Here is a 24,427-nt window from a genome sequence, read left to right on the forward strand (position 1 = left end):
ATCTACGTTGGCCATTCTTTTTTATGAAGCAAAGTAATATCAACTCTTTCAATTTGTCTTTTAGTTTGGAATGTGGAATACTTGTGTACAGGGTAGAAAAGTCAAATGTTTTAATACTGTTACAAGATGAAAGAGAGTTAGATTGTATGTACTCTAAAAGATCTTTTGAATTTTTAAGTATCCACATCTGATTCACGCCACCTCTAGAATAGGCAGTTTCACAATAACTTTGAAGCCCGTCTTTGATTGCTGATAAAATAGATGTTAATAATTTAGAAAGAGGTTTCGTGGAGCACTTGGAAGACCCAGCAATATACCGTTGTTTGTAAGGACACTTATGTAGTTTAGGTATCCAATACAGTGATGGAAGATCCAGTTCTTCGTCTTTGGTTGAAATTCCAAAGGAACATAGAACAGACCTATGATTATCCAGGATTTCCTCTTTGGTAAGTGTCGTGAGGGTATATGTTGAGTTACCAAGTGAATTGTCAATACCTAATTCGTTTATCAAGCAGTTGATGTAGTGACTTTTACACACAAAAACGATGTTATTTGGGGCTTTATCTGCAGGGACAACAACATATTTGTCATGGAGGTCGGATAGGTGTTTTGCAACATTTGGGTCTTTAAAGATTGACGTAGCATGGTTATTGATGGACCCATTCAGTTTCTTAATTCTGATTTGTATCAACGACCTCACTGCCTTAATCCATTCGGAAAGAGTGTCTACGTCTTCCTTCTCGCGCTTAGCCCATTGCCTGGCATAATCCTCGACTGAATCCATCAAAATTTTAAAGTTGTATTTCCAATTGATGGATTTAGGCTCACGATATTTGGGACCTTTCGATAACACATTTCGTAGAGAAGTGTTATTAACAATGTTAAGCTCACCGGTAATAACGTGGCCAGCAGGATTATATGTGAATTTGGAACTAGCACAAGTGCAATCAGGAGGTTTAGACTTGAAGTCGTCAATATCGAGATCCTGCAAAACGCGTTTGTAATTGAAAATTTTAGTTGCAATAGGTTTGGTATAGGTATAAGAAATTATTGGTACAGACTGGTCTTTGAAATAAGGAGGTATTTTCGATTGCACTAATTTATGATGAAGGATATTGCCTAGGTTGACGCCATCGAGACCTTTGTTGGCAAAGGAAAGATTAAGAAAAGATCTTTTCTCTTTTTCATCTTTTCCAATGCGAACTGGCTTGAAAAGTCTGTGACTTGCAATATCCGAAATTATAGCTTCAAGTTTGTATTGGTTTGAATGAGGGTTTGTAACAGTGGATTCCAAACATAAATTGAACAGAGAATGAAGTTTCGAAAGGGGTAATGAATAAAGTTTCGTGCGAAAGTGATGAATACCTAACGGCTTTTGTATGAATGGCAGCAAGTCATTAATAGAGACATCATGCATAGAAGGTGATGTATAATGACGATGACCATGACTGCGTCTACGTCGAGGAGTCGAGTTGAAAATATTCATCACATTCACCGAGTTACACGAAGGACTAGATAGAATACCTATACCATCAATTTTGTCATTGCAGCCATAAGGTGTTGCAGTTCCCAATTGTCTATATTTTGTCTCTAGATCTGATTAATACAAAATTTGGTAGACAACTTTTGAACTGTACTCACATGAACATATATTAACATATAATCATGATATAACTTTATACAATAACCGAGACGTATTCTGCCTTTGGTATAATAATAAAGGTAAATTCTTGTGTCAAATTAGTTTAGAGAAAAGATGGGTCCTTGGGCTAATTTAATTTTTAGTGCTTAAGGCTAAAATAAATCCTTTGGTTAGATTTATTCCAGTTTAAAATAAAAAAAAATTGAAGATTTAAAGAACTCAAATGGACAATACTGATTTTCAAGTTTTCAGACTTACTGATCTGGGATTGAACCCCATCTTATACACTTTTGGCGGTAATGCTATCACAACACCACCTCGGTGGTGTCACGGAATAGAAGTTCCTTCATACTATAAGTTCCAAATGGAAACAATATTCTGGAATATTATTTCCACTGGAATATATATTACAGTAAATGTTCCTAACAGAACAAATGGTATAGAATATTTGTTCCAACAGGAACAGGTATTATGACATTGTTTATAACAAAGTTTCCATTGGAACTTCTGTTTGGTGGAACAAATATACGTTGACAGTGGTTCTATCAAGACAAGGAAATCACAACATGAAACAATAACAAATTAATTATATAGACAATAACTGTTTAGTGTCTTTAAATATCAGCTGTATTTGTACGAGGCTAGGAAACAAGGTGTATGCGAGCTTTTAGCGAGCTTTTACACTTGTTAAGAGCCGAGTACAAATACAGCTGATATTTAAAGACACTAAACAGTAATTTTCTTTATACTGCTATTATTTCTGTATATTATTTGTGTTTTGAAAGACACAAAAACGCATGTTTTGCATTTATTTTCAATTTGAAATCCCTTGAGGCCCGTGTAGTAATACGATACAGTAATCACACATTCAGCTGAAGACAGGTTCGCAAAAAAAGAATCTCTAATAGTCAACAATAATACATCGCTCAAGGTGAATAATTATCTATTCTAACATAACAACTAATTTTAACAGTAAAAACAAATAACAAAACATTGTCCAATTTGAAACAGGAGTGTACAAGTTGTCCTACGCTTCAAACTCGACATTCACTAAACATGCATGCTGAAATTGCCATGGTTATTTTTGTTACACAATCATACACATTCAAGTTTTGAAATCAGTAGTTGTCATCGTAGAAAAGACTGCTGTTCATGTGTGTATGTTATCAGAAAATTGATGTGATTCTTATTGCTGTAAAGAAATGTTTGAAAACAAACAGAAGGTATAAAAGTAATCGTTAATTAGCAATTAATACGTCATTGGAATGGGACTGCAATACACATTTTAAGGTCACACAGGTTCATACAATACTCAGTCCGGCAGTGGGCAGAGCTTTAAAGCGATATCTGTATAGTATACAGATACAGCATAGCGATATCTGTAGGGCTGTATCTGTATAGTAGAACACCCAATTGCAGGATAAATATAACTTACTGTGATTGTTTGTAAATGCATATCATTCATATTTTCTCTCTCAATCTTGTTGGTCAGTTTTTGAGTTTTCAGACTGGTACTTAGGTCTTTCACAGTTGACTTTAATGATTCTATCTCAGAATTTAATTCCACTTTCTCCTTTTCTGCTGCATCAGCATTTTCTGTGAGTTGTTGTTTCAGCTAAAACGAGTTATTAAACATAACAGTAACCTTCACCTAATATTTGTAATTTACCATATATAAATAAAGAGCAACTCTAGGAACAGTATTATACATCTGAAAAACCTGTTATTGGCATGTTCCCTCAAACTATTTTCTAAGAGGAACATTTTCAACTTTCACCTAAACATGCTTAAGTTGCAGTATAACCTATGTGTACTTTTAGGTTGTAACAACCTAGTTGTCCAAACTTATAGCCTAAATATAAATGTCTATATTTTTAATCATTTTGACCCACTTTAAATGATACCGCCAAAAATAAATGATAAAAACATTTTCAACCAAAACTAAAGTTCAGAGACAGGACGGAAACAAAATGCATAGGTCTTGCCTCTGCAAATTATTTGAGGTGATACAAAATTTCATTAAATTAATGTGTTATCACAATTTGGACCTCACTCAGTGTCATCAATCAATAATGTAAAACATTTAACTTCAATTCTAACAGAAATCTGTACAATAAGCAGTTTTAGAGATCTTTTTAATGTTGTTTGGTGTTTGGTTTTTTTCACAAGTTTTGTTAACATTTTGTATGCAAAACAGGATTGTCTTTTATATATATGCATTTGACTGCTGTAAATTGAAATAAACAATTAATTTCCCCATACGCGACAATGGTAGCCTTTTTCGAGTTACAGACTTTAGAAAGTTGATTTTTTTAACGAAACCTTGCTAGAATCAAAGAAAAGTTATTAGGACAGTATTTTTTGGTCCAAAAAATATAGGTTTGCGTTGCTTTTCTTAGCGTATTTTGTACTTATCTCCCATGCCTATCAATTTTGCCCTTAAAAAAACGTGTCTTGTCCCAGCGTTGAAAAGTCATCTCAGTGCCTTTAGGACTACGGAATAATTTTTATTTTGCCTTTTGTGTAAAGCCGAGTGCATGAAGTCTCTAATAATAAAAAACAACGGGCGCACATACCAACCAATCAGGATTAGCCATACTCTTAATTCTGAATATCATGTTATGCTCATAAAATGGCTGCGCCCATAAAATCTAATGGTGTATTGTAACCTGCAAGGTAAAATTTCCAAGACCAGCCTGCTGAGTGAATGAATTTGGATCCATTAGAAATTTACCTTAGCCACTTCCTCTTGTAGATTATTAACTTGACTTTTGTATTTCTCAACTGTTGCTGTGGCTACATTTTCCTCTTTAGGAGTCTGTGCTGGTGTGAAAATTTTCTTGTCTACAAAGTACATAATACCAATACACAATTGTCAAAATCAATATGCATATCTTTCGGAATGCCAAGAACTAGCTAAACATGAAATATTAAACTGATCACGATCATTTTTTAAACATTCAAAATGGCTGAAAAATTATTGTTAGAACGTATCCAAAGATTCTCAACCCTTTTTGAAAAGAGCTTTTGGAGAGGAGGGCAAGCATTGTCTCTGTTTCCTTTTAATAAATATAAGTAATTTTCAAAAATGATGTCCTAGAAATTTAATTATACATATGGTGTTCTACAACAGTCTTATTGTTGGAAAAACTGAAATGAAATGCCCTGTAAGGGCCAACTACCCAATCGCTAAGAGTAGATCAACATTTAGTTTACAAATAATAAGAGAAATTACACAACCTTACCATTGTTTATAGGCTGAATAGGGAATTTCTCGCTACATTGAAGACCTGTTGGTGACCTTCTGCTGTTGTTTTTTTCTATGGTCGGGTTGTTGTCTCTTTGGCACATTCCCCATTTCCATTCTCAATTTTATGAGTTATTCTGTACAGGTATATATTATCTTCTTTAGATCTAAGTAATAAAATATGCTCAAGAAAAATATGATTCTCACCTTGTGTTAATTCTTTATATTTTCCATCTAATTCCATCAATAAGTCTGCCTTATTTCTGTTAGTGTTATCGTTCTGAGTCCTTTCGTGTTTAAGTTGAGATTTGAGGGCCTGAATTTCCATGGAGTATTTGGCTACCATAGGATGTTGTTTAACTTGCTCCTGTAGCAAGTTGATCTCTGCTTTTAAGTCTTCCTAAATCACATATCAAAATAAAGTGTCTAAATCTGTTACTTTTTAATGATCAATGTAATTTTTTATAAAAACTATTAAAAAAAAAAATGAAAGTGTTGCTTTTAAATTTGTTTGCTTCAAAACAGTACATCATTTATTTATCCATTGAATATTGCAGTCAATTTGTGAAATAATGCTTTCAAATATGTACAGGTTAAAGAATATGAGAGCATTTTGTTTTTACTTTTGAATCATTGTGCAACTGAAAAAATATAATTCTAAAATTGCATTTCAGTTTTTTTTGTATTATGTTTCTTTTTTTTAAATGTAAACATTTTCTGAGAGATTTTTTTACAAGGATAAAAGTCTATACAGCTTGAATTCATGTTCTGAATACATATTTTAAAAAATCTACATGTAGCTTAATCATTTAGTATTTGGAAATATAGTTTACAAGCAGTCAAATTAATAGGTGTAGTATTAAGGTTCTTCAATATAAAGAGGTACATACAGCATATTTGTCCTTATCATCTGATTCAAGTCCATTCTTCTTTAATGCAGATTCCAGCTGCGATATTCGATTCTCTCTAAATTTGACAATCATTTTTGTTGACTGAAGGCAGGCATCTTTCTTATTGCACTGATCTCTTAATTTTATCAATTTTTCTTCAAAAATCTATAAAAATAGGTTATAAAATGATTTACTTTCTTCTGAAATACATTTTTTTCTGCTAAAAAATAATAAACATTTACAACATTTCTAAAAACGAAAAAAAAAAATTAACTGTCACAACTACAATTTGTTTAACCTATGTGGTATATAGTCCTTTAGCAATCATATACATATTCTTATAAGAAAAAGTAATAATTCATCAGGAAATAGATTACATTATTTGTGGCTACATATTTATTGTTCTATTTCTTTAAAAATATGAAACTTTTAGCCAATATAAAATAAAGACCAACAAACTTTTCAACATGTTCAAAAAATTAATTTCCTATTTGCAGAATAAATCAATAACAATGAAATTAAGGAAGCTGGCTTGTCATGTTTTGGATTTTTTGACAGATTTTCGGAATCCTCTGGTTTTATCCATTTGAATGCCTGAAAAAAATTTGCCTGGTGACTCCCATTTTTCTTATTATAAATCTTTTACATGTATAATGATAAGCAACCTGTAAAAGTCTTATAAAATTTTAATTACTTTTTAACAGTTTTTGAGAACTTCAACTTGTCAATAAAGCTATGAAAAGTCAAGAGAGAATATTTTCCCGCCAAAATTTCAATGGCATATATCTCGAAAACAAGCACGGTGACCTATATATTTTTTTTGCTCTTTGGATTCCTTTAATAACCCCCTATCTATATAAACTAGTGTTTTGAAAAGTTAATTACTTTGAAACTGAGAAGCGAACTCCCTTAAGTTATAACAGAATTATAATGTTCCTTCTATCAAAGACAAATTGGTGGCCACATATGTTAATATCCACAGTAAAGAGGGAGTTTTATTGTTTTTTTTGCAACAAATTACACAGGAAAACCCTTAACTGGGAATGAAACTTTACAATTGCTTGTCATGTGCATTGTAGTTCGAACATTATGAATGAAATGAAGTTTTGTTGAAATGCTATTTATAAGAAACATTAAATGTTGTCTTTATTATTTACCATTTTTTCCTGAGCACAGTTTTCCCTGAGTAACATTGCTTGTATAAACCTTTCTTTCCATTCTGAATCACTCACAGAACTTGTGTTGTCACCTTCCTGCTTTATTCCTGCATTGATAAAATAGGAATACGAAAGTGTCAAGTAAAATTTTACATGGACTGCAATATTGAAAGTAAATATATGTATTACAACATTTCATACGTTACTGTAAACTGTATATAGTGTATCCCAAAATATTCATATCTAAAATATACAAGTGTTATTTTGATATATTTTAATGTCTGTGACGTGAAAAGAGCATAGATTTGCATAATTTTTTTGTTTAAAGACCCATATGTTCAGCTTTAACACAAAATAAAATGATCATTTTATAAAATCATGTGTAAGACAAATAATAACATACCTGATGCGGAAGGTTCCATTTTAATTGATCCAGATGTATATTGTTGTAACATCTCTTTAAGTTTCTTGATCTCTACTTGTAATGCCAGGACATTTCCATGGGAATCCTCATTGATCACAGCCTTACAAAATTAAAAAAAAAAGAAACTTTATCTCACTTCTAGATAGTGACCCATAGGAATCGACATAATAGTGTACACTTTTGTATTTTTAGTTATGTTGTTTTTACTCTGATATAACTTCTCTTATATGTAATCCTTCATGTTCATCCTTTTGGTCGAATTGTTATTGTGTTGAGTCAAATAACATGCCCTATACATTATTTCCTGTCAAGTCCTCTAGCACTGTTTGGATTTGGCCAATTGTTGTCTAGAAATGTTTGTATTCTTTTTGTATTTAACATTAAATTTGTAATCAAATGACATTTTATTAATGATATGTGGATATGGTGTCGTTAAAAGACAATGCTTTTATATGAGTGAAGATAATTCCATGAAATACTAATCAAGCCAATGATATTATTGATAGATTTTAATCAATTAGCAAAAATAAAACAAGAATGTGTCCATATGCAAGGATGCCCAACTCACACCATAATTTTCCTGAAGCAGGACAGACAGACATGGAACGAACAGATGACCCAACAAGAATGTGTCCCAATTACACGGATGCCCCATCTGCACTATCATTTTCTGTGTTCAGTGGACCATGAAAATGGCATAAAATCTCTAATTTGGCATTAAAATTAGAAAGATCATATCATAGGGAACATGTTTACTAAGTTTCAAATTGATTTGACTTCAGCTTCATCAAAAACTACCTCCACCAAAAACTTTAACCTGACCTCGACCAAAAACTTCAACCTGATGCGGGACGAACGAACGAACGTACAGACAGGCGCACAGACCAGAAACATAATGCACATAAATGGGGCATAAAAACATAATGCCCCTAAGTGGGGCAAAAAAGAGCTGTGTCAGACTATGGCACTGCTTCTTCAATACTTCTATCCATTTAACAGTCTATTTATATTTTTGTTAATCATGATGATGCCATATTCATAAAGAAACTATCGTAAATATCTTCTCTCCTACTTTTCTCTACATACCTTATTTTTGATCATTTTAGCTCTTCCTGCAAACTGTAGGGTTGACAAACTTTCTCCAAAACATCTAAATAAAGTGACAAAAATTCATGAACTAAACACATTTATTCGGAACTAAACACATTTATTCACAAGAGTGCACACGCTGAAATGTCTCGCCTTCTATACTAATCATTGATATTATGTTGATAGTCCTAAGTAAAAAGCTAAGCTTTATAACAACTGTACCATAAACTTAACATTAACCAAGATAACTAAACAAAGACCAATGAACCTTGAAAATGAGGTCAAGGTCAGATGAACCATGCCAGGCAGACATGTACAGCTAACAATGCTTCTATACAACATATATAGTTGACCTATTACTTATAGTTTAATAGACCAAAACACAAAAACTTAACACTGTGCAATGAACCGTGAAAATGAGGTCAAGGTCAAATAAAACCTGCGCGTGAACATAAAGATCATTAAATATTTCCATACACCAAATATAGTTGACCTATGGCATATAGTATTAGATAAAAAGACCAAAACTCAAAAACTTAACTTTGACCACTGAACCATGAAAATGAGGTCAAGGTCACATGACATCTGCCCGCTAGACATGTACACCTTACAATCATTCCATACAATAAATATAGTAGACCTATTGCATATAGTATGAGAACAACAGACCAAAACACAAAAATTTAACTATAACCACTGAACCATGAAAATGAGGTCAAGGTCAGATGACACCTGCCAGTTGGACATGTACACCTTACAGTCCTTCCATACACCGAATATACTAGCCCTATTGCTTATAGTATCTGAGATATGGACTTGACCACCAAAACTTAACCTTGTTCACTGATCCATGAAATGAGGTCGAGGTCAAGTGAAAACTGTCTGACAGACATGAGGACCTTGCAAGGTACGCACATATCAAATATAGTTATCCTATTACTTATAATAAGAGAGAATTCAACATTACAAAAAATTTGAACTTTTTTTTCAAGTGGTCACTGAACCATGAAAATGAGGTCAAGGACATTGGACATGTGACTGACGGAAACTTCGTAACATGAGGCATCTATATACAAAGTATGAAGCATCCAGGTCTTCCACCTTCTAAAATATAAAGCTTTCAAGAAGTTAGCTAACGCCGCCGCCGTAGCCGCCGCCGGATCACTATAACTATGTCGAGCTTTCTGCAACAAAAGTTGCAGGCTCGACAAAAAACCAGTTGTTGGCATGACACGGGTTATGTTCTTCTCATATATGTTATGATGGTATGATACTAAACCCCTAACGGGAAGGATTGTGCCTGATGTTCATATGATGAAATCATAATCTTTCAGTCAGTTTAATTGAAGTCTGGAGCTGGCATGTCAGTTAACTGCTAGTAGTCTGTTGTTATTTATGTATTATTGTCATTTTGTTTATTTTCTTTGGTTACATCTTCTGACATCAGACTCAGACTTCTCTTGGACTGAATTTTAATGTGCGTATTGTTATGCGTTTACTTTTCTACATTGGCTAGAGGTATAGGGGGAGGGTTGAGATCTCACAAACATGTTTAACCCCGCCGCATTTTTGCGTCTGTCCCAAGTCAGGAGCCTCTGGCCTTTGTTAGTCTTGTATTATTTTAATTTTAGTTTCTTGTGTACAATTTGGAAATTAATTTGGCGTTCATTATCACTGAACTAGTATATATTCGTTTAGGGGCCAGCTGAAGGACGCCTCTGGGTGCGGGAATTTCTCACTACATTGAAGACCTGTTGGTGACCTTCTGCTGTTGTTTTTTTCAATGGTCGGGTTGTTGTCTCTTTGGCACATTCCCCATTTCCATTCTCAATTTTATGAGATATGTAAATAAACAAACACTTTTGTAGATATGTTAAATGACGCATACATTTTTTTACACGTTTTTAAATTGCGAACACAGATTTACAATATATGCTATTATAATTGTTAGCATTAATTTAAGCACATAGTATCAATGGACATACAATTTTTTTGTACTTCTAAATTTGAATATGTCAGAGTTGGTGCTAGACAAATACAACTAAAGGCTACACGTTTGAACTGCTTAAAATTATCATGAACATAAAAACAGACACATTATTTATTGTTGATTTACTGCCTAACTTTCATTTTGTCATTTATCTGTACTTACTTTGAGCTTGGATGAACACATGCGATGATATGTGTTTTAGCATTTCCTCCAAGGGAATCCTGAAAAATTACAAAGAAAATCCCATAATTTTAAAATATTGAGAGATATAAGAAGATGTGTTATGAGTGACAATGAGACAACGCTCCATCCAAGTCACAATTTGTAAAAGGAAACCATTAGGGCTCAAAGTATGGTCTTCAACATGAAGCCTTGGCTCACACCAAACAGCAAACTATAAAGGGCCCCAAAAATAACTAGTGCAACACCATTCAAGTCTAATCTGTATACAAGAGGCTCTCAAGAGCCTGAATCGCTCACCTGGTAAACAATGCCTTATTGAACATATTGATGAACCATGCCAGGCAAACATGTACAGCTAACAATTCTTCAATATTACAAATATATATGACTTACTGTTTATAAATAAAGAAAATGAGACCAAAACACAAACACTTAAAACTTAGCAATGGACTGTGAAAATGAGGTCAAGTTCAAATAAAACCTGCGTAACCGACATATAGATCATAAAATATTTTCATACACCAAATATAGTTGACCTAATGCATAAAGTATTAAAAAAATAGATCAAAACTAAAAAAGTTAACTTTGACCACTGAATTATGAAAATGAGGTCAAGGTTAGATGACACCTGTCAGCTAGACATGTACACCTTACAATCATTCTATACACCAATTTTAGTAGACCTATTGCATATAGTATAAGAAAAACAGACCAAAACACAAAAACTGCAAAATTTCCTTAAAATTACCAATTAAGTGGCAGCAACCCAACAATGGTTTGTTTGATTCGTCTGAAAATTTCAGGGCTGATAGATCTTGACCTAATGAACATTTTTACCCCATGTCAGATTTGCTCTAAATGCTTTCGTTTTTGAGATATAAGCCAACAAGAGGCTGTCACAACGACAGCAAACCGGATTTATTAATATTTATTTGTGTCCTGGCAATATCACAAGAACCATTACTGATGAATGGTGAAAGTGAAAATCGTCAATATCAAATTTGACCTCAATTTTGTCATCAGTATCAACATATTAAAATTTGAAAAGCTTAGATTGAATGGTTCACGAGTAAATGCAACAACGAGAATGGAAATGCCATTTTACAATCTTTCAGGAACCATAATGCCTGAACGGTAAAAGTCAAAATCGTCATTATTGAACTTGACCTCTATTTTGTCATCAGTAACAACATATAAAAATTTCAAAAGCTTTGGTTGAATGGTTCATGAGAAAATGCACAGACACGACTGGAAACACCATTTTTCAATCTTTCAAGAACCATAACTCCTGAACGGTAAAAGTCAAAATCGTCATTATTTAACTTGACCTCTATTTTGTCATCAGTAACAACATATCAAAATTTGGGAAGCTTTGGTAAGAACAGTTCATGTGTAAATGCACGGACACAACTGGAAACTCCATTTTTCAATCTTTCAAGAACCATAACTCCTGAACGGTAAAAGTCAAAATCGTCATTATTGAACTTGACCTACATTTTGTCATCAGTAACAACATATTAAAATTTGGGACGCTTTGGTAGAACAGTTCATTTGAAATGCACGGACACGACTGGAAACTTCATTTTTCAATCTTTCAAGAACCATAACTCCTGAACGGTAAAAGTCAAATTCGCCATTATTGAACTTGACCTTCATTTAGTTGTCAGTAACAACATATAAAAATTTTAAAAGCTTTGGTTGAACGGTTCATAAGTTAATGCACGGACAACATTTGATTGCCGCCCGCCCGACCGCCCGGCCGCCCGCCGTACATCCCCAAATCAATAACCGACATTTTTGTCACAAAAATCCGGTTAAAAACTGCATTTGACCCCAATGTTCTATTTAAAGTATGGGAGGCCATGTTTTTTGACGGATCAAAAATCGAAGCACACACTTTGTGCAGGATAATCTAAGGAACTATCATGCTAAGTTTCATCCAAATCCATTCAGTAGTTTTAGAGGAGAAGATTTTTTAAAGTTAGCAAATATGATGAACAAATTGTGAAAAATTGTCATTAAAGGACATTTACCCCTTAAGGGGTCAATTGACAATTTTGGTCATATTAACCTATTTGTAGATCTTACTTTGCTGATCATTTTTGCTGTTTACAGTTTATCTTCATCTATAATAATATTCAAGATAATGACCAAAAACTGCAAAATTTCCTTAAATTTACCAATTAAGTGGCAGCAACCCAACAATGGTTTGTTTGATTCATCTGAAAATTTCTGGGCTGATAGATCTTGACCTAATGAACATTTTTACCCCATGTCAGATTTGCTCTAAATGCTTCCGTTTTTGAGATATAAGCCAAAAACTGCATTTGACCCCTATGTTCTATTTTAAGTAACGGCAGCCATGTTTTTTGACGGATCAAAAATCGAAGCACACACTTTGTGCAGGATAATCTAAGGAACAATCATTTTAAGTTTCATTCAAATCCATTCAGTAGTTTCAGAGGAGAAGATGTTTGAAAAATTGTTAACGACGACGACAACGACGACGACGACGGACGCCAAGTGATGAGAAAAGCTCACATGGCCTTTTAGGCCAGGTGAGCTAAAAAACGAGAAACAAGCAACTAATGAACCACATTAACAAACGACAACCACTAATCAAAGGTTTATTAAAAAGAAAGAAATTTCAGTTTTATATTTAACACCTTTTTACTGCGTCAGCTGTGTTGGTGTTATTTGCACAAAATACAGTGACAACTACTTCATTCTTTTTCAGGATAAGTTTACTCATAATGAAATTCTACAATTAAATAATGCATACACAAAAAGATTTAAACAATGCTAAGGCTCAGACTACACGAATGAATTTTATTTTTACAGGACATTCGGTCTGGTAAGCATCCTAGCTTTACCAGACCGAATGAAATTTTACCAGACCAATTTTTTTTACATCTAATTGTATATTATCCGACAAAAAACAACAAACATATGACTTTGTTGCGCCCTACTCCTCCCCAAAATGCACAAATTAAAACAAAATGATGTAACAAGAAGGTATATTGTTATGAAAGTTGTGCACAATTGCTTGAATGCATTTCAGTAAAGAGTAATGTCCCATTTTATTGGATTTTGACAATGTTTGTGAACTAAACATAATTTAAAGTTTCTGTATAAAATATTATTTCCTGTTTCTTCTTTCTTTTTCGTATATCTTTTGGTTTTCAATTCTAGTTTTTATATTTCATAGCTAAATTTTGTGATCTGCTTGGATTTTTTTTCATTTATTGTATTTAATCAGCAAACCCGGAATTATCCTTATTTGTTCCCAGAATCTGATCCGGTTTTATTTACATTTCATGTTGTGCCAATGATGGCATCCATTGTTGTTTTTGACAGTCAGATATGTTTTTACCCGGATTTACACATTACTGGTTGGCGATGTTCGGCATAAAGCTAGCGGTTGAACAAAATAAACATCATTGTGATGAATAATAAAGATGAAAATGAATTTGAGATCGTTTGGCAATTTTGCTAGAACGTTAAAAAATCCATGAAAAAAAACACCAGACATTCGGACCGGAATTCAACAAAATTTTACCAGACCCATCCATTATTCACCAGATTTGTCCAATGGTCCGACGTATTTCATGTAGTCTGAAAGCTGACTGCTTAGTAATATAATTCATCTTTAATTTTTAATTTAATTGTTTGACTGCCAAATAAATAATCAAAAGGAAATTCTAGTTCACACTCATTTCAACACATTTTAGTAATCAGTATACCATTAATGTTATTTATACTTACTCTTAAAAGAAAGGTTAACTTAGAATCTCTGTAAGGTATATGCCTTGTTTTACCATGACTGATGTGAACCAACGAGTTGATGACATTTCCGAGTACGGATAAAGATTTGTTTATAGAACCAGCTTCCTGTGAAAAGAGCAAATACATGTGAAACATAAAGTTTAATAAATGTAAATTACCCTTAGGTTAGTAGTATGTGATTAGTTTTTACTATTTTGTGACTTTCTTTCTTTCAAATTCACTTAGGGGAAATGTACACAGAAAGAGATCGCTTTCAGGACATGTACAGTCGTCTAAAGAGCTTATTGCTAAGCAAAATCTATGTTTACCTACCAAGATATATAAATTACATTTGGGACTTCCAAGTTTAAATGATGAAGGAACAAGTAAGGCATTGTGCACCCTATTTTGCAATCATAACAATACATGTGAGAGAAGAACTACAATGTAACTATTTGATTAAGCATTTAAATGGTAACCAAATTATGAAATATTTTTCAGTTTCAGTTTCAAATCTAGCCAACAGATTTCCACAGGCCATCGGGGATGGAAATATCAAGGAACTGTTGGATCAGTTCTTATAGAACCAGCTGTCTTCTGATGAACTACCCAGTTTTGACCAGGCAATAGCAACATATATAGTTTGTTGGGAGCAATGGTAGAGATAACAGATGACACGTAAGATGGCAAAAAACATTATGACATTATTCCTTGATAAAGCTCTTTTAGTTTAGCCAAATATCAATTCTGACTGTGAGAGTATTTCAATTATAAAGAAATTTACACTGAATTTTGACCAGAACTGGACAATGATATATTGAGTGCCTTGTAATCCAGTCAATGTAACCAAACTGGCAGTCATTTTGAATATGTGCCTAGTGGTGTTGTTTTAAAGCAGCAAAACAGACCACTGTTGATAGATGAATACAATAAAGGTTTGCAGTAGAATATTGTTTTTTATATTGACAAATTTGTATAATGTGAAATTATAAACATTGTTCATATCAAAAAGTTCACATCTACGTTGTGCGTTTTCAACCACTTTTTGACATGTCATGACATGATTTCTCGTTGTCAGATGTTGGCAAGTATGGTTGGCTTTGAACTAGCTTTCAGTAACTGTGATTACTCCTATTTTGATGCTTTGTGTCTATTGTTATTATTATGTTATTGGTTTTTATGTTACATACCGATCCTTTGAATTTGCCTTTAACAGCAGACTATTTGGTATGAGTTTTTCTCATTGTTGAAGGTAGTACGTACAGTTGCCAATAATTGCTTGCATCCACTTCATTCAACCACTGGTGGAGAATTTTGACATTGAAAAAATAACCACATTTCCTTTTGTTTATACTTTGTATGCATGAATTCTAAATTGTTTACATTTCGAATTAAGTACCTTTAATCTTTTACCGACAGCATTTGAATCCTTCTGTCGTTCACTTCCAGCCAAATCTACAAGGTTTAACTGTGACACTCTTAAACTCTGTACACCATCTTTCTTTTCCTACAATTGTAAAAAGGCAAAATGTATTTCTCTAGTTCTATTTTTTACTAAATATTCAATAAAGGGCTGCGCTTTAGCGCATGATACGCCCGTTGCTCTTTTAACTTGTCTTTTATGCTTTAAATGTATTGTCCCAAAATTGGAAAATCCCCCCTTTTTTAAGCATAAAAATTCATAACACGGAAATGTAAAATCTGAAATTTATAAAAGTTGAAAGGGAGCTTACATCAATAGATATAAACAAATCACCAAAGTTTCATGGACATTGGTGAAAGCCTTTTTGAGTTATTGTCCGAAGTGTTAAAAATCCCCCTTTTTTTATGAATAAAGCCCCATAAATCCAAAACTTAAAATCTGAAATTAATAAAAATTGAAAGGGAGCTTACATTAATAGATATAAACAATTCACCAAAGTTTCATGGACATTGGTGAAAGCCTTTTTGAGTTATTGTCCGAAGTGTTAAAAATCCCCCTTTTTTTATGAATAAAGCCCCATAAATCCAAAACTTAAAATCTGAAATTAATAAAAATTGAAAGGGAGCTTATATCAATAGATATAAACAATTCACCAAAGTTTCATGGACATTGGTGAAAGCCTTTTTGAGTTATTGTCCGAAGTGTTAAAAATCCCCCTTTTTTTATGAATAAAGCCCCATAAATCCAAAACTTAAAATCTGAAATTAATAAAAATTGAAAGGGAGCTTACATCAATAGATATAAACAATTCACCAAAGTTTCATGGACATTGGTGAAAGCCTTTTTGAGTTTTTGTCCGAAGTGTTGAAAATCCCCCCTTTTTTATGAATAAAGCCCCATAAATCCAAAACTTAAAATCTGAAATTAAAAAAAAACGAAAGGGAGCTTACGTCAATAGATATAAACAATTCACCAAAGTTTCTTGGAAATTGGTGAAAGTGTTTTTGAGTTATTGTCCGAAGTGTGTACGACGGACGGACAGACGGACGGACGGACGGACAACGGTATACCATAATACGTCCCGTTCCGGGCGTATAATAAAAAATGCTATTTTTTCAACCTCTCAAACAGATAGATTCTGCTCTTTAAAATGTAAAATGCTCAGTTTGATAAATACTTTGGATTTACAATCTGTTCATTTTGAGAAAGAAATAGCTGTTTTCAATGAAAAGCAAACTTTTATTACATTACAACATATATATGCACAATTCTTTTACTGTTTATCTGTAGACATTTATATGTATGATTATAGAAATACACATCTCATCTTATTTCTAACCTTACCTTTGATTCTATAGTTATGGTAAATACTGCATGACTCCTTGAACTTTCTCTATTCATTGATGTTGAAGCTACTCTTCTGTTTATCCATCCGGAATTAAGAACCTGACGTAAAAAAATTTTTTTTTATAGAAGTGAGTATGCTGTGACTCAGTTAATGGCTTCATTTATTGTTACATTTTTTTCAAATAAAAGAACTTTTGCAAGTTAAATTACATACCCCCACATTGCCCCACAATGTCATTGGGCAAACAAAATTTCAATGAAAATGGCATAATTTTCGATGCTTTGTAAATTGGGAATTTAATTTCTGGATTTTTCAAACCTTATTGGATAAGCTTTGGATTAAAAGTAGTTCCAATCCAGTATCATACAATCAGAAACTGTACACAATTTTATTCTGAGTACCATCTATTTCCATAAAAAATTGCCAGTAAAATGTAAACAAATTATTGGTTTCTTGTCACGTAATAGACTAAGATTATGAGTAATCCTGCCAAAGATCATTCATTGTCAGTGGTTCTTCCTAAGCACTGCATCTTCCTGCAACAATAAAAAGTTACAGCCACAAAAAAGCAAATAGTGCTGAAAGAGGCGTTAAACATCAATCAATAAATTTCAATAAAACTCCAAGCCTTTTAAAATATTTAATTGCATCTACAGAGTGCAGAACGTTGAAAGCAAATTACAAGACACATATCTAAATCAATGCCTGCATATGTTTGCATTTTTTTATCAATTTGGCATTACACAAAAATTTCAGTCAACCAGATTTTTCGGCCTTATTCGAATCTAACTTTAGTGCATTTTAATTTTGAGTCATAAAATTGAAAATGGAAATTGAGAATGTGTCATTTGACAACAACCCGACCAAAGAGCAGAAAACAGTTCAAGGCAACCATGGGATCTACAACATAGCGAGAAACTTCCCAAACCAGAGGTAGGCTTCAGCTGGCCCTATAAACAAAAGTTTTATTAACAAAACCAAGATCATTTTCATAAACAAATTATAACTTACTTGATAAGCCTCTACAGCACTGGTTACAGCATTTTCCACCAAACCTTCCACAAAAACACCTTTTTTCATGTTCTCTCTCAAGTGGAGTCCTCGATTTGATGGCTCTAATAAATCAAACACATCCTCTCGGTAGATCTCCAAAAAAGAACATTTTAACAAGAATTCTTTACCCTTGTTCTACAATAAAAAAAAGTGCATGTCAACAGTCTATTTAAGATACTCAACAGAAAGAGACATATTTTAAGAATATGCTTCATTTAGGAGTGATGTGATACTACGTAACATTAAAGTCAAACTTGCCTTACATTACCGAAAATAATAATAATAAAAAACAAAACGTTTTAGCTCACAGATAATTGTTTTTCAAAAGCAATATGTTCCAAATTAGAATAATCTTCCTCATTAACTGTTAACTTCAACTTTGTACTTCATTTGGCTTTTTAACCTTTTTGGATTCGAGCGTCACTGATGAGTCTTTCGTAGACGAAATGCGTGTCTGGCGTATATACAAAATTTAGTCCTGGTATCTATGATGAGTTTATTTACAGCTACAGGCCTCATGCTTAATTTTTGAATGAACTGATTCTATTGACATGAAGACGAAATTTTTACAAGACTGGGCTAGTTCATGTAGTTGGCCTGTGGTTGAGGATGATGTGACAAATAGTTGGAGTAATGTCCCTTGAATGTGATAAGCTTATTGGTTATAGTCATTACCATTTCCTGTTCATTTGCTACGTTGTTAAATAGATTTTCAAAACTTCTTGGAATAATTCCTCTCAATTCATGCTGAAAGTTATCTGCATCTTCACAAGGACCTGCAAAAGTTGTAAAAACATGAAAAATTTGGTTCTTGTTCAACATATATTCAAAAGTTCAAGTTCAAACAGACTCATGTAAAAAGTAAAATACCTGCTTTTTATGAAAAGATAAAAACCTTTAAAACCAATTTTCATATTACAGATCTAACAGAATAGATAGAGGATTTAACTTTACTTTCTTTGATGATTAACTTTGTGGTTTTGCCAAAGTCTGTATTCAAGCCTAGAGATATAAATTGGCACTTAGTTTGAACATTTTTTCGTTAACAAAAAAACACAAAAATTGGGATCACACAAATACTAATGAATCCACAGTAACAGGAATTAACAGTACATCAAACCATACCTATTTTTTCCAAAAAAATAAACATAAATTGGTACATAAATTAGGCTGTTAGTTTACTCATTTGAATTGTTTTACATTTGTCGTTTCAGGGTCTTTTAAAGCTGATTATGATGTATGGGCTTTGCTCATTGTTGAAGGCCATACGGTGACCTGTAGATGTTAATTTCTGTGTCATTTGGTTTCTTTTGGAGAGTTGTCTCATTGGCAATCATACCACATCTTCTTTTTTTATATATGTACACAAAGATGAACAACAAATAATACATGGTCCAGATTACAGGTCCTGGTACACAACATTTGCAGTTCTCATGTGCAGGTGGTGACTGTTGAGTACCATTTATAATTAGCAATGAAAGTATACATACCTAACATTGTATGTGTTTTTCCAGATCCAGTTTGACCACTGTAAAAGAAAGTTACTATTGTTTAAAATAATTAGATCATAATTTAAGGGAGAGATCCGTTTGCGCCAAAAATGCGGCCTTTTGCGCCACAACTATTTTTCTCAAATGCTACGTTTGCGCCACATGTTTTAAAATTAGATGGTTTCATTTGCGCCAAAAATAAAACATACGATTGCGCCAGTTAAAAGAAAATTACTTCCTTACTCCTTTATTCGGACTTGGAACTTGCAGTGTAACACGGCACATGTTTCCTTTTCTGAAACATATGTTTTTATTACTGCTGCTGCATGGGTACTTCCCAATTTAATGTATGTAGTAGCTTTTAACTTCTTTTTATTGTCCAAAAACACAAACATTGAAGGATGAAATCCATAAAATAGTTAATAATAGTTCATAATAATAATAAAGCCCATAAGCATGGTAGGAACAAAGCTCTGTGTCATCAACATTTGTGGCTAAAACATAAAGAGCAAAAACTTCTATTTTCTATATTGGCATATCTTTGTTAAGCAAAGCAATAAGTTTTATTCTCTCTCTGTACATTGACTGTCTAATGCTGCTTAAGTCATTTAATTCTCTTCAGAAACTCGTCTTTATGGTGAAATATCTTCTAACATGTGATGCCTTTTGGGGCAAAAATAAGAATACATATATAATAATCATTAATATATATGATAGATATATGTATAGGTAAATTGGCGCAAATGAGTTCCGAATATTGGCGCAATTGATACATTTTGAAAATAAAATTTGGCGCAAATGATACCCCTGAAAAACAGTAATTGGCGCAAAAGGACTGCTGCCTTATTTAACATGTTCAATAAATTAATTGGTAGGTATGATAAATGTTCTGAATTATTAAGATTCTTTTTTACAAATGTGTGATTGAATATCTAAGATGACATTAAAAACAAGCTCCAACAAAAGAGAAAAACATCAGTTAAAATTTACGAACTTATGAAAGGCCAGCTAATTTAAAGAACTTCTGCCTGCAAAGCTACCTAATTTTCAGAACTAATTTAAATGCAAATTTTTCGCCATTATTTTTCTATGTATTGTTTCTTGTCAGCATGGTCTTTTTGTTCAACCATAGCTTAATGCCAAAAAAAGTCATCCTGAAACATGTTAAACGTAGTCAAAACATATCTGGCTTACAATGAACAATACTTACTATGCAAATATAGTTCCGTTGTATCCACTCACACAACATTCTATTATTGGTTTCCCAATAACATTAAAAAGGGATTCCTGAAAGAGAATTATATTTGAAAGGTACAAAAATCATATATTATAACATTACATGTATGTACAACAAAAATACCATGTCACTTCAACAAAAAATACCATATCACTATCACCTTTTGTACAAACATGACAAATGGTTATAAGATTCAATAGCACAGGGTTCTCACTGGGAATTTTTAATGGTGAGTCCTGGGACTCATCACTTTTTGAAATGGTGAGTCCCAGTAGATTTTGATGAGTCCAGGATGCATGAAATGTTTTGTGTCTCAATATGATGAAATATAAAGAAATAAAACTGAAACGATGCGTGAGTTTGCGTTTGAATTCTGTCTACCAGATAGTCTGCCATTTCTTCTCGTTCTTTGGCTTAGTTGGTCTAGTGACTGAAATTGGTGTTTCTGAAGATCTTTCTATATCTATCAATTATTGTGTAGTGGGACAGTGACTCTTGGTCTTCACTTGGTACTGATGATTCAATGTTATCATGTTTTCTTTTGAAGATGGACTTTAATTTTGACTGACTCTTGGTCTTTTACTTGGTACTGATGATTCAATGTCATCAGAATTTCTTTAAAAGAAGGACTTTAACTTGGACTGACTCCTTGTGATACTGATATTTTTGTTGTTTAAGCCAGTATTTATAAGAAATTTGGACTGAATGAACATTGATCATGATAATTATTTTAATATTTGATAAAAGCAAGCAAATATAAAGTGAAAACTGTTCAACATAATGAGCCCAAGGCTAAATAGTAATTATTTTTTAATCATGTTCTAATCGGATTTTCAAACAATGTTTACCTTTGTTTGATTACGGTTGCAATGTTCAACATGCACAATACGAAAAAATTGTTAAAACATTCGAAGACAAGTAAAATTATTCTCATTCGTATTTTTTTTAATCTACGCCGTCTTATGACATATTTTATACGTAAAGCATAATTTATGAAATATTATATCATTTGGTTTCAAGTTCACAGAAATGTTTTACTTTCTATGTTTCAATCGATAAGTATGTGATGTTCAACACGTGGAAATATTCAAGCTTTTCAAATACTCGTAAAATTAAACAAGAGTGCACACGCTGAAATGTCTCGCCTTCTATACTAATCATTGATATTATGTTGATAGTCCTAAGTAAAAAGCTAAGCTTTATAACAACTGTACCATAAACTTAACATTAACCAAGATAACTAAACAAAGACCAATGAACCTTGAAAATGAGGTCAAGGTCAGATGAACCATGCCAGGCAGACATGTACAGCTAACAATGCTTCTATACAACATATATAGTTGACCTATTACTTATAGTTTAAGAAAAATAGACCAAAACACAAAAACTTAACACTGTGCAATGAACCGTGAAAATGAGGTCACGATCAAATAAAACCTGCGCGACTGACATAAAGATCATTAAATATTTCCATACACCAAATATAGTTGACCTATGGCATATAGTATTAGATAAAAAGCCCAAAACTCAAAAACTTAACTTTGACCACTGAACCATGAAAATGAGGTCAAGGTCACATGACATCTGCCCGCTAGACATGTACACCTTACAATCATTCCATACAACAAATATAGTAGACCTATTGCATATAGTATGAGAACAACAGACCAAAACACAAAAATTTAACTATAACCACTGAACCATGAAAATGAGGTCAAGGTCAGATGACACCTGCCAGTTGGACATGTACACCTTACAGTCCTTCCATACACCGAATATACTAGCCCTATTGCTTATAGTATCTGAGATATGGACTTGACCACCAAAACTTAACCTTGTTCACTGATCCATGAAATGAGGTCGAGGTCAAGTGAAAACTGTCTGACAGACATGAGGACCTTGCAAGGTACGCACATATCATATATAGTTATCCTATTACTTATAATAAGAGAGAATTCAACATTACAAAAAATTTGAACTTTTTTTTCAAGTGGTCACTGAACCATGAAAATGAGGTCAAGGACATTGGACACGTGACTGACGGAAACTTCGTAACATGAGGCATCTATATACAAAGTATGAAGCATCCAGGTCTTCCACCTTCTAAAATATAAAGCTTTTAAGAAGTTAGCTAACGCCGCCGCCGTAGCCGCCGCCGTAGCCGCCGCCGCCGCCGCCGGATCACTATCCCTATGTCGAGCTTTCTGCAATAAAAGTTGCAGGCTCGACAAAAATCGATAACTTTAAAATATTTTTTTATCATTTTGAATAGAATTATTATATATTATTAGTATATGTATCAAATACGTTTAATTTTAGAATATATGTATCAGTCAACAAAAATATTGATCTGCGCATATCATAAAAAATGTCAATTTCCGGTATTTCCTGTCAAAACAATATCGGAATCAAGAATCTGCTATGCAAAACGATGTGTTTGGGACTCAGGGGATACAACGAGGACGCGTCCCAGGGACTCACGGGTTACAGAAATGACGCGTCAAGCTCGATTTCCATGCGTCCAGGACGCATATATGCGTCTTAGCGAGAACCCTGATTAGTGGTATAGAAATTAATAAGATGATGTGTCAAAACATGTGTCATTTGGTCTCTTGTGAAGAGTTGTCTCATTGGCAATCATGCCACATCTTCTTTATATATATATATTGACCAGTCACCTTAATATGGATATAAGACATTGCACTAATTCAAGATACCTGTAATTAATTTATATTCTACAGATCTTAATGCAAACCTAAACAGTTACTACAGTTTAAAGGTTTAGAAGGTAATACAAATCAAGATAGTGTCAAATAGCATTTCATTTATATATTAGTGTTTTTGATTGGGGAAATAAATATTGAAATGTTACGGACACATTTCCATCTAGATATTTTAGAAGTTGAGTTTAATGAAAAACTAAGTGAAAAACAGGAAATAAAGGCCATCAGATGTCCTAATTCTGGAGTGGTACTACTATCAAATCTGCTAGTTCCTTGCTGCATAGAAAATGTAATTGAAACTACCACTAGAAACCACCTTGTCAAATTATAAGTCTATCTTGCTGTCTGATTTTCAACACATATAGTATATGTTTACTACAGCTATGAATGAATAGTGACTAATTATTAGTGCCAGATTCCCCATCCACCTACCCATGTAAAATTCTAGTATGTCTAAAAACCTCTTTTACTTTAATAATTAGTTCTTACTACTAAATTTCTAGTGTTTTTTTCCTAGTGTTTCTTCACTTATCTAACATAAATTACTTTCTATAATCCAAGATGGGTTGTTCATAGAAAAACTAGAGGCTCTAAAGAGCCTGTGTCGCTCACCTTGGTTTATGTGCATATTAAACAAAGAACATAGATGTATTCATGACAAAATTGTGTTTTGGTGTTGGTGATGTGTTTGTAGATCTTACATTATTTAACAATCTTTCTGCATACAATTATCTCTATCTATAATGAAATTGGCCCTGAAGTGAGT

General features: G+C 33.0%; 1 protein-coding gene across 1 annotated transcript in view; it reads right to left on the bottom strand.

The window, feature by feature from the left end:
* LOC139523838 (kinesin-like protein KIF15) overlaps positions 1-24,427 on the bottom strand; it is a 55,150-nt gene that overhangs the window by 24,977 nt on the left and 5,746 nt on the right. The window contains exons 4-18 of the mRNA XM_071318167.1: positions 20,912-20,988; positions 19,702-19,739; positions 18,887-18,987; positions 18,170-18,346; positions 17,155-17,256; positions 15,787-15,894; positions 14,388-14,513; positions 10,602-10,660; positions 8,447-8,510; positions 7,340-7,460; positions 6,937-7,043; positions 5,780-5,944; positions 5,097-5,289; positions 4,377-4,486; positions 3,078-3,257 (exon numbers count right to left, since the gene is read on the bottom strand). Of these exons, the coding sequence (XP_071174268.1) occupies positions 3,078-3,257; positions 4,377-4,486; positions 5,097-5,289; positions 5,780-5,944; positions 6,937-7,043; positions 7,340-7,460; positions 8,447-8,510; positions 10,602-10,660; positions 14,388-14,513; positions 15,787-15,894; positions 17,155-17,256; positions 18,170-18,346; positions 18,887-18,987; positions 19,702-19,739; positions 20,912-20,988 (1,728 nt within the window). The remainder of the gene's footprint in view (positions 1-3,077; positions 3,258-4,376; positions 4,487-5,096; positions 5,290-5,779; positions 5,945-6,936; positions 7,044-7,339; positions 7,461-8,446; positions 8,511-10,601; positions 10,661-14,387; positions 14,514-15,786; positions 15,895-17,154; positions 17,257-18,169; positions 18,347-18,886; positions 18,988-19,701; positions 19,740-20,911; positions 20,989-24,427) is intronic.

The sequence above is a fragment of the Mytilus edulis genome, chromosome 5, assembly GCF_963676685.1.
Source record: "Mytilus edulis chromosome 5, xbMytEdul2.2, whole genome shotgun sequence".
NCBI classification, from domain to species: domain Eukaryota; kingdom Metazoa; phylum Mollusca; class Bivalvia; order Mytilida; family Mytilidae; genus Mytilus; species Mytilus edulis.